General features: G+C 39.1%; 1 protein-coding gene across 1 annotated transcript in view; it reads right to left on the bottom strand.

Moving 5' to 3' along the window:
* Window positions 1-4,432, bottom strand: part of LOC306846501 (pinopsin-like) — a gene marked incomplete at both ends in the record, with an annotated part of 108,514 nt that extends 104,082 nt beyond the window's left edge. Inside the window, one exon of the mRNA XM_079379935.1 lies at window positions 4,084-4,432. Coding sequence (XP_079236061.1) covers window positions 4,084-4,432 — 349 coding nt within the window. The remainder of the gene's footprint in view (window positions 1-4,083) is intronic.
* Window positions 4,433-12,445: the final 8,013 nt, after the last annotated feature.

The raw sequence follows: 12,445 nt of genomic DNA, 5'->3' as shown, positions 1-12,445 counted from the left end.
AATGTGATTTAAGTGTAAATAGTCAAATGTGTTATTCCATTATGGAATGACTGCTCACATGGAGTTCAATTATTTTTTAAACAGGCATACAGTAGAAAAGTCATTCAGAAGGGCAGAACTCCATGTCCTACTATTAATTCAAGACTGGCACTGACTGATAAACAGCAGCTCTGATGCACATAAGAAAGTACTTTTGCAGAGTTCAGCTGAGTTTCCTGATTAGTAAGGCTTTGATTCTTTATTCAAACTCTTTATTTGTTGTGCAGTTTTAGGAGCAAGAGATCCACAAATCAGCTCTTAATGCTAAACTGTGTAATTTATGTATCACTTGCCTTATCTTCTGTCTTCCATTGACAGAAGTAGTGTGTTATTTGAACCTTGAAGACTGGCAAATGTCTTGGGATTAGCTAAAATTCCATAACATCTTGTGCAATTTTTTCCATTTTCCTTTATTAATCAAGTTAATGGACAAAAATGTGTACATAACTAATACACTGTATTTTGAAATCAGATTATGTAAATCCTAAATATTTCCATTAGGTGAACTAAAACCTTTAAGTTTCTTTTAAGTTTCTTGGTCAGGTAAAGGTAGTTAGAGCTTTTATTTGATTTGGAGCAACACACAGTTACGTATACATTTTAATTAGCAAAGATCCTACAGTTAATGAAGTAATCAAGGTACATCCCTATGTGCACATCTGTTAGTGTCGAACAGTTTAATTTCTAGGTCCGTCAACCCAGATCAGAGATACTTTGATGTCTTCACAACAATTAAATCTCAATTTTCAATTGTTTATTATTTTTCAGCATCAAGTCCCCCACAATATCACCCTTACTTCTTGTGAGTATTAGGGGAGGCCAACATTTAGACCTGTGGACACTGAGTTCAGCTGATTGTGTGATGGTTTGATAGGGAGGGCATGTGACATAAACTGGAGTACCCAGTTCAAGGGCATGACCGCAATGAAGCTCACCCGAAATCTAATCCTTCTACAGCTCGATTGCTGATCCATTAACTAAACCACTAGACCATGTCGTATATACCAAATACCCCAGCTTTGAGAATCAAGGAAAACATCTTGGTCTTTAGGTCTCTTGATGCACTTGTCAGATGGCTAGCAAGGTTATTTGTCACCTTAAGGGGATAGTTCACCCAAATATTAAAGTTCTGTCATAATACACTCCAGGCCCACTAGGGGTGCTTCTTAAATTATTGAGGGTGACCTCTAACATTAAAATATATATACAGTATGAAGGTTTTAGTGACATCCATTGCTATGGTGCATAGAGCGCTCCGTTTATAATCACTGAAAGCTGTCACTCATCTTAGTTCATAGCGATCTCACATAGTTATACGTTATAATCAATGAAGTTTCTACGCTGCACAATGAATCTCTTACATACATTATGTTGACACCTTGTTATAATGAGATGATTAGCGCTGAACACAACACCTGCACAAAATCTCCAGCGATTCTAGTGCTGAGTGAATTAACTTAAAAGCCTCTGACTGGCTGTTGGGTCCAAGGATATGTCTGTGATTGGCAACACTGCTCAACGCTGCAAAAACACATTAAAATAGAAACCAATCTCCAAAGCGCAAATGCACTGGATAGTTTGCCAAATGAGGGTGCTATTGATTTCATTTGAGCATTTCATTTTGGCACCATCTAGCACCCCCGTAGAACTGGACCTGATACACTTAGCCTTTCCAAACTCTTTGGATTTTTTGTTCTTCTGTGAAATATTAAAGATGTTTTGAACAATAAATTTGTTATGCATATAATGAAAGTCAGTGATGTCCAAAGACAATGGGGAAAAAAGAAAGAAAAAAAAATATTACAAATTTTAAACAACTTTTATTAACATATTATATACACAAACATGATTGATTGGTATACATGTGTAATGCATTACTTTTTATATTACTATTGTAATATTTATCATGCTCAGCAACCACAGCGTTATTAACAATATTAATAACACATTTAATACACATTAATTTAATTTCTGAGAAATGCATCTCACTTTTTGATGCACTACAAGGTCAGACTTTTTAAAGTGTTCCTCTGGGATCAGTGCTCAAGAACACAGCCCTGCAGTATGAAATGACTTTTTGATTACTTTCTTCAAATTGAATCCAGATGAAACCAACAGTCATAAACATTTTATGAGACATGAGGACTTTTTGCTTATTCTAATGATAAATTGTCCACATAACATCTCAGAGGACATCAATCAGATATAGTAAGTATCGGAAAAATTGCATAAGATCTCAAGCCATACTGAGGTGGATCCAAAATCTAATATTCTGGCTATGTAAAGCTGCCAAGAGGTGATTTTCCCACAAACAAAGCAACCAAATGTGATTTGTCTTGCTCTGCTGCATTCACTGGCAGCCTTGTGATGCCAAAAAATAAAAACATTCTCTGCTCAAAAGAAACTTACTGGAGAATATAGCTATAGTGATCCTTCTCTAGACATACTGTAAAACAAAGCACTCTGAGGTTCTAGCATGGTTAGGTTATCTCTATCTGATCTGATAAAAAAAAAAACTACATATTCAAATTGTTATGTCCCTCCAACATTTTACAGCTAAACTTATTTATAGAGTATTAATATTTATAGGGCTTTCACATTTTAAATAATTAACCCTGGGTCAGTCTACACCCAGGAAAATGCAATCCTGGATTATCTTGCTTCATGTTCCATACTGTTTATACTTAACCCAGGGTTAAAAGTTAATCTTGGGTATGCATAAACTGCTGTTTTACACCGTACATCGCTAAACTCCAGGTTAATGTTCTTATTTGAATATTTGCGGTGTCACTGACATTTATTTGACGAATGCAGCGCGCAATGTGCCAAATCATATGAATTGTGATACAATAATATTCGTACCATATTAAGTCTAAAACATTGCATAAGAAAACAATGAACTTCATTAGTCATACACACAAACGCTTTTGGCAATAGTGACAAATACTAAGTGAATTGATTGTAGTGGATTGATGTACTGTATGTGGCTGCATGTTAATGACATTACTATCAGTTTAGGAGTGTTCCTGATTGAACGACAGATCCTTTCTTTAAGAGCAAAATAGTGGTACATCTTCACCATCAATGTTTATTATCTTTAAAGTTGTATGTCCTTCTAATGTAATGAATGTTTATGAGTTCTGAATACACAGTGGTGACTGTTGTGATTCGAAGTGATGAATTAATCTAAGACACTATGCAGTTCTGAAAATTCACAGAGAAATGTATTTCTCTATTACAACCTCACTTTCTAACCAAAAAGGTATTTTTGCATCACTAAGAATCACATCAGCTGAAGGTACTAAATTTACTTGGGCATAAGATTTGCTGCCTCCAGCAAGAACCTTCAGACTCATTTGCAGTTATAAGCTGCAATTCTGTCTGTGTACTGAAACTGGTGTGGACTGTCTTTATTTGTTTTTGTTTGGTTGGTTGTTTCCTAGATGTAAGAAGTTATTTAAAACTGCAATTCATTAAAACATTAAGAGCTTAAACACATCTGTGCTACGACTAGCCTAACACGTTTTCACTTTCTTGACAAATTAAATGTTTATAGGTGCTGGTATACACTTTTATTATTATTGTTATTTGTTTTAAATATTACTAATATTTAAAAACATTTTGGCACTAATTCAAAGCCACTGAATGTTAGGCCTAAAATGTTTTGCAGAAAGCAGTTTTTTTTTATTATATTTAAACAGTTTTCAAAAATGTATGAAACTAGCACGAATAGAAAAATAACATATTTTAAGAACTTGGCACTTGTCTTTTAAACTAGAGTTTAAAAAGAGTCTCATATGCGGTTTATGCACAAGCTGCTGCAGCACAAAGATGCCATATGAGTTTAGTTATCGCTACACGTTAAGCTAAACTTGCAAATGAAGACACAACTGGATACTTTAGGTAGGCTACTTGTGATTAATAGGGGTTTTGATCATTTGAATGATTCATTCCAGTTGAGAACTTTACTGCATGCAAAAACATAACAACTGATCAACTGAATAACGCATAGCCTACAGTAGGAGTATTCTGCAAAACACTCACCTAACAACGAGTTGGCAAAGCCGTACCACACACATCCACTCTCGCCGATGAGCCATCGCCCTTGAGTGCTCGCCGCGAAGCTGAACGGCGTGCCCAACACGCAAACCAGGAGATCACTCAAGCAAATATTCACCAGCAAAAAGTTGATGGGGGACCGCAGAATCTTGTAGCGGCAGAAGAGCACGAGAACCAGAAGGTTGTTGAGGAATCCTAAAGTGCCGATGAAGCCCAAGGTCACCGCCACGAGCAGGTGGCCGGTGGGACTGAGGTTGCGATAGGAGGAGGACGCCTCCAAATGTTCCTCCACTGCACTGAGGCACAGCGCGCTGTTCAAGTTGGACGCAATCATTGCAATCCGTTCTGAGTGCACATTGAACAAAAGTCACTGCATTGTTTTCTGGGGGAAAGCAAAACATTTAATGTGCTGTGGCGTTTTGACAACAGACTGCGATCCATAGAGAGGATAGTTATTTGCTGTTGAGTTTAAGTGTTGGATGAGATGCACGACGATTTTTCTTTTCTTTTCTTTTTTTTCAATTGCTGAACTTTGTTGCGCGGTTCATCGGTTCAAAAGTGGGAATAAAGTTTGGCGTCCCTTTGCTCCACCGTGTGGTGATTACAATCCTCATATGCGGTGGAACTGTACTGTGTTGATGTTAGTGTACCTCCTTCTTCAGCTGACGTCTAAGTCCGTCTGCTCTGCTGAGGATACTGGGCGCAGCTGCTCCGTCTCTGTTCTGTCGCACGACATATTAAACGGTTGGTAAAATGTTTATCTCGTGGAGAATGCTCACTGGAGAAAGTCTGAAATACCCTTTTTTATTATTCGAATTACTCGAATCATTGTTCAAACGTTTTAACGCTGTCCATGGTTCTCAGTGTTTATGTAAGCGTCGACTTGTTTGAAGAAGTTTTAAACGAAAAAAGTTTTAATTCGCACCCTAATTCTATACCAGTGGTTTTCAGCTCGAGAGTCCATCATTGTCCAAGACAATAATTGAATAATCCTGTGAAATTTTCATCTGATAACAGCATTAAAATAAACATAAAAAAAATTGCTCATAGCCAGCCTGTAGCTTGTTGGTGTTGAATAGCCTATGCATTATAGGCTGTTGAAATTACTTACAAGGGGTGAGAACCAGAAAGGTGTAAGTGGCACTTTTGGTGAAATGGAGATATATATATATATATATATATATATATATATCAAATGAAAGCTCTTTCTGCAGGCAAAAATACTGTCATCCATGAGTGTACAAATTTTTATTATAAACAATTGAAATCAGTACACAAATTCAGATCAGAAACTATGGTAAAAGTTTTGCTTTGGCTCTCCTGTAAAGTTGGTGAAATGTCACTTACTCCATGGTTCTCACCCCTCACTTTGTAGTCTAGAGCCAAATTTGCACATAACCTCGTCACGTTCCGTTTCAACACCATTGTCTAACCACTGTGATTTTCTGGGTTGCTTAAAATTCTGTTTATTTCTGTTTATTATTAATATCTGGATATCAGAGAAATTTATGAATGGTTGTAAATTTGCCCTGAGTTGTGCTCTTGCATAACACAATGACTTGAAAGACAAGGGGGGGTCAACCTTTTGTATTGATCTTAGGAAAAGAGCTAGTTGAGGGCTTTGTTTGATTTCAGAGTGATGTGGGAGAAAGCAAAGAAACTCTGAGAAAATCAGAACATTGTCATTTTTTTATTATTTAACATTTTAATTTGATTGTTTCACAATGCAAAATTCAACAGTAAGTAAACATGGACTGTGAAGTGTAATTTATATATGCGGAGGTGAATATATCTCAGGGGAACACATGGGGAAATGGAGCTATTAACTGAGTGTAACTTCGGATGCGTTGGATGTTTAATTAATTAATGATCCTCAGGTTGTTAGGACAACACTTATTGGGCTAGTAAAAGTTTTTTTTTTTTACATAAAGAAAAATTTTATGACATTCTGCATAGAAATTGCAGAATCACTCCATCTCAGCAAGGTATAGAAGTGAATTGTCCTTTTCCAATTAATTTGGAGTGTTTTTTTTGTTTTAATTTTTTTTGGGAGATCTAATTAGTTCTCCTGCACTGTCTGCTACCCAAGGCAACGAGCCACTGCAACTCTAGCACCCACTGTTATAGTCCCATAGAGAATAATCATTTATCAATACACACCTCATAAAATAAGTTTGTGCTAGTTAAAGGGATTTACAGTTAATACACAAGGCAATTGAAAATGCTGTGCAAGTATTACTTTTGTTTTTTGTTTTTTTGCAACTTTGCATATGCACATCAAGAGGAAAATGTGCTCTATTGTTTGGCTTGTTAAACCCCATTTCTTGCTGTAATCTTCTAGTTAAATTGGATGAAACATAAGAGCAGTTACACGGATCTGCAACTGCACAATGTCCTATACTGTAGCTAATTGGACCAATGTTCTGTTTCACTCAGGGTGCAGTTCAATTTGTATACTTTAAAAATGTGGATATGGTGGCTGAATTAATAATGCTGTAGCCAAAAATGAAAGTTAGTTTAAGTTCATGTCTCCGGCAAATGCAGGAGCTGCACCTGAGAGCATTAAACTAATTAATAACTTGCAGAACACAGAAAATGCAAATAGTACAAGTAAACTGTAACAAATATACTTTTTCACACACACACAAAAGAATTACAAAGTGAAAAATCAAATCTAGTGTAACAGTAAAGGGACTTCATTGAAGGGCACCACCAACTTTACGATGACATCCACTATTCAATATTGAAATTAATAATCAATTAATAATCATAAATAAAATGTGTTTGTTACTTAAATAACATCAAACCCCTGAATGCGTCAATTGATACATCAGTCTATTGAGCATATAGAATGAATGTGCTGATCTGCAGAATTACAAATGCTTTTGCATACAGCATGTTGTTCTGAGATTAAATTTAGCCTATGTGCTTTCTCACTCACTGGAAGTAGCATGAGGGTCCTCACTGATCATCCTTATACTGTTATGCTACAAATCTTACATTTCAGTCTCTACTTAAGTCAGACTGTTTACCTTCAAGTCAACAACATCTCTCATCTTGAAGGATTCATGATGTCCAAGAATGCTAGAGGCTGAGACAGATATAGAGTTGTTCTGTGTTGCAATGTGTGGGCTATATATATATATATATTAGTTGCTTTTGTCATATTAACAATAACAAATAAGCAAATTACAAATCATAAGATAAATACGATAATTATTGTAACCATAGTTGGAATTGATAGGCTGAAAAGCAGTCCAAAAAAGCATATTCCATCATTGCATACATTTAACATTTGAAGTACACTACAAGTGCACATTCAAGTCTTATGGGTTTGGGACAATATAAGGATAAGTAAATGAATTATCCTTTTTTTGTGAATTATTTCTTTATGTCTATTATACAATGATAGAGATACTAAAGGGAGATTAACCATAAAATTGAAGAGATTGTGAGCCATTCACGGTTTGTTGTGCCTGCAATTAGAGTACTGCAACGTGTGGAAATAGTAGTTCAACTAATTAACCAGGCGGGGAAGGTACTGCAGAAATTAACTAGAGCTGTGTTCTTTTGTTCCCTGATCAATGTCAGTCAGTTTATTTTCAAATGGTATGGTGTTTCCAAGTATGTGTATGTGTATATGTACTACATAATGGTTTTTGTATGCTATTAGTATAATATCAAAACCAAAAGGCTCATCTTAGACCCTTTTTTTATTTTTATTACTCCACAGTGTAACCTGGCAGTATACTTCATAAATGGAGGTGGAGCACACAACATTAACACCCTCATGCTGTGTCTCACCAACCTTCTCACCTCTCTCCCCATAGGGAGCCAGCATATCTTTTACTCCTGACAACGGCCCTGAGTTGCCCACCCTGGTGACTAAATTTAATATGCTACTAGTAGAGTACACAAACCAGCTGCCACAAAGGCATACATTTTGTGTGTCTCAACACATCTGTACACTAAGTTGTCAGTTTTATGTGTAGTTTGTTTGTTTATAAACAGATGGCCAGAACGTTTTTTTCTATGCAAATTTTAAGTCACCATCAGAAATTCAGAAATAATGAAATCCTAAGAGATGCACATTGAAACTGCAAAGGAGTTTTTTTGTTGTTGTTGTTCTTTTGTTTTTTAATGCCGGAATTTGAGTCCATCGCTGTCTCCACTACATTTGGACGAATATGCAAAATGAAACATTGTCTGCATACTCGTCGTTACTTATCATCAAAGAAATTACTGTCAAGGTAACACATCATTTTTAGGACTTGATAACTACAGTACAGTATGAAGAATTTATGGGTTGTCAATACAGAGTAGTGTTTCCTGTGAATGAACTTAAAACCTGAGACCTGATTTTTTTTAAATGTTCGTCTATAAAACTATATTTTATATTATATTTGTCAGTCCTGTGTCTTGTTTCCCCCTCCTCTCGTGCCCATATTTGGCCTTCCTGATCCTGTCCTCGTTTGTCATTAGTTCATTTGTTTCCAGCCCTGTTTGATTTGTCCACACCTGTTCCTTGTTGATTTCCTAGTGTTTATAAGCCCTGTGTTTCCCTGCCCCTGTGTCCGGTATTAAACGTCATATGTGTTCGTCTTACCCCGATCTCCTCGTTATGTGTTTTGGATTGAAATAAACCTGACGATTGGGTTTCTCCGTGTCTCCTCGCTCCTTGCCCCGAGTGCAACATGACAGAATACCGGACCTACCAACAGTGAGCGGCGTCCAACATTTTTGTTTTTGTTTTTGAAAGTGTTTTATTTTGTTCCAGTTTTTTCTCTCCGTGGCATGGACGCCGCCTCCCGCTTCGCTGCCCTGATCCTTGAGGGTTACCCCTTCTACGAGTTCGCAGAGAAGTTCTGCAGGATCGCCGCGGCGACGGCATTAGATGATACAACTCTGAACAAGCTGTTCTGGCTCGGGGCAAACTACCACCGTCCCGTGGACCTCCCAGACACCACCGGCCTGAGTTGGAGAGAGGGAGTCTAACGGTGTCTGGGAAGCGTCCGGTCCCGAGTCAGCTCGCCGTAGTCCGCGGCTCTCCCGAGCCTTCCGCCGTTCGCGCTGCCAGAGCGCCCCCGCGAACCCGCGCTTTAAGAGCGCCCTCTTGTGCCTGCTCCTCGCAGGTGCACTCCTACGTCTCCGCTGGTCCCGCCCAGCTCTCCTGCATCTCCGCTGGTCCCGTCCAACTCTCCTGCGTCTCCGCTGGTCCCGTCCAGCTCTCCTGCGTCTCCGCTGGTCCCGTCCAGCTCTCCTGCGTCTCCGCTGGTCCCGTCCAGCTCAGCTCCTCCAGAGCCCCCCCAAGTGTCTGCGCTTCCAGAGCGCCCCCAAGTGTCTGCGCTTCTAGAGCACCCCCCCCGTGCCGGCCCCTCACACGTGCCCTCCTGCGTCTCCGCTGGTTCCGTCCAGCTCCGCGCTGCAAGAGCGCCCGACAGAGTCCGCGCTGCAAGAGCGCCCCACAAGGCCCGCTTCTCAGTGGCTCCCAGGGGGGAGCTTCCCCAAGAACATTTTTGGGGGGGGGGGGGGGGGGTAAGAGGGTCACAGCCTGTGTGGCCTGGCCTAACCCTAACCCCTTGGGTGGTCCGAAAAAATAGGGCCGTGGCCTCCCGAGTCCCCTGACCCGCCCTGGCCTCCCGAGTCCCCTGACCCGCCATGGCCTACCGTGTCTCCCGTCCCGCCATGGCTCCCGGAACAGGCCCCGCTCTGGAGGCAGGTAGACCTGCCCCCTGATCCCTGGAGGCCTCCAGAGCGCCCCCCCCATTGGATGGTGTAGGGCGTGAGGACACGCCTTCCGAAATATTCACACTTTGACAAATGGGGCAACATCTCTGCTGTTTTTCTGAGCTGTGTTGTGTCATCTGGCATGAGTGAGCGACTAATGACTGTGATTGAATTTTGACACCATCTCCCCTGTCATTTCAGTTTAGCTTAGCACTACATCCTCATTGCTTTTCCAAGAAAAGCTTGTCATGTTCATCAGAGAATAGTCATGGAAATGACACGTCTGCACACAGAAGTACTCAGACGTTACTTGGCTACTAAGACTATTGTTGGCACAGCACATACTGTATCTGAAGGAACTCAAATCGCTGTTTCAGCAGAAGAACATTGGCACAGTTAAACTCTTATGACCGGTACAAAAGACACTAAAAACAAAACAGAATGTGTTCTTTCTCTCAGTTATCTCTACAAAAGAATCCATGTTTTTTGAGAGTATTAAGCTGTATCTTAGAGGAAAAAGACAAGCTAGTCTTGGAATCAGCCAATAAACTACAACTGTCTGGACCATCTAAATGATTAATGACTTAATCTTTTAAGCATTACCATTCTAACATGCCTCACAAAGTTGAATTAAATGTAAAAATTTTACATTGCTTTCACTCATGGGTAGCAGGTGTATTACATTCTTTTTGCTGAATGGAGATGCCGCCATGAATTTTTTTTCCTTCTAATTGGCCAGAATTCCAGGCACGGAGCTCAAGCCATAAATGTTTAACAGGTGGTTCCTCTCGTATGATATAAAAGGCATCTGTCGGATGACATCTCCCAGACCGACCAGAATGATCACAGGCCCACTAGAGCCACTGCATGAATTTTCATGGGAATATGAAGCCGCAGACAAGTATTGTGAGAGTGTGTGCACATGTGTGTGGAATATAAATAAGTATGTATTGAAGCTCACAGCTCTGGGCATGTGTGGAGGAGATAGGAAAGATATGGTTAGCTATATGGTTAGCTTGTCTTTTGCTTGTCAGACATGCTTAGGGTGATTTTATTGTATTGCCCCAGCGCGTTAAGTACAATTTCTGTCATCTAATCTTTTTTCACTATAAGCTTCATGAACTGGAGGTAATGCCACAAGCAGAGCACCAAAAGTGTACACACACCATGTGACATTATGCAAATGTGTGCAGCTTAACTAAAAGCGAGAAAGATGATTCTTAGAAATGGAACATGAACGTAGCCACTTATCCAAATAACCTGAATAATGCAACATAATGAAGAGGTGGAGCTGTGAAAAATAAATAAATAAATAAGATAAACTTTTGAAAAAAGAAAATAGGGCACTTTCTAAATGATCTCACTGGTTTAGGGAGAAGTTTTGACTTTCACTTATTTCCCAGCACTGTGGGTGCCTCATCTCCCGGGAGTGCAGATCTAGACATGTAGCACTCTCCTTTAAATATAATAGGGCTGCATATCATCAGGCCACCACACAGTCATTTATCAAACTGCTGCTTATTTAAATGCAACAGCGCAGCATGGAACAGTATAGTATCTGTATTCTGAGGGCCAGTTATTCATGCTGAAAAGGTCTGATGCTCTACAAAATCATTGACAAGAAATGATCTGCCCATTGTCATCCCGGCACACATCCTCATGATAAATTGAAGGTTACTCTGATAGTGTTTCTAGGGCGAGGGAAGTATAAATCATAATCCATTAGCCTAGGCATACACAGCTAATAGTTGTGTCTGCCAAATCAATACGCAAAGTTATGTTTTCAAAATGCAATTTCACAATCAATTGCCACTGGGCGTTGATGGGACTTGTTATGCTGCACGCAAAAGCAATCATCCAGGGAGTGTGGTATTATTACCCCTCTGGTTCTTATATATCTTGTTCACCTGGACCTGGTTGTGGATCTCCAGGGGAAAGTGATTTTAAAATAATTTACATCCAAAGCTTCTGCAGAGCCATAAAATTCCTACGAATCCTACGAATTTAGAACAATGCCATAGTTTTCTATTTCATGGATTGGTAAATGGGATTCTCACATCAATACCGCCTACATCCTCTGCATGACAAGACAAAGACACTAATATTCAGTATTGATTATTTCATTTCAGAAATATGAATTTCAATATGTTAAATGTTCTGCATTATGATATCCAATGAAACGGGTTTATGTTTCAGTGAAACAATATATTTTATTCATTTAAGAATCAAATTGCACAGGTGGATAAGACCATTAAGCCTAAAAATCAGAAGTTACAAAGGACACTTATCAAAAGGTTATATGCTATATCAAAAGGTTATATGCTATATGCACTTGGAAAGTATGGGTGTTTCCTCAGGTGAGGCAGTGCCATGTGTATATTCTGTTTTGTTCTGTTGTAGTTTTATGTTCCTGTTTGCCTGTGTTTATGAGCCTTGTTTGTTTCCAAAGTTACCCATTAGTTCCCACACCTTTTCTTTTTTACTTTGATTAAATACCTTCGTTATTTAAACCCTGTCTTTCCTTCTGTTCCTGGTCTTGAATCGTTTATATTTCATTTGTTGTGTTGCATTATCTCCTGTATTTCTGTTGGATTTATTATTAAAGATTATTATTTTTGTT

This window comes from Barbus barbus (genome assembly GCF_936440315.1).
Source record: "Barbus barbus genome assembly, chromosome: 26".
Classification (NCBI taxonomy): Eukaryota; Metazoa; Chordata; class Actinopteri; order Cypriniformes; family Cyprinidae; genus Barbus; species Barbus barbus.
The sequence above is the reverse complement of the archived record's forward strand: the minus strand, read 5'-3'. Positions and strand labels throughout refer to the sequence as shown.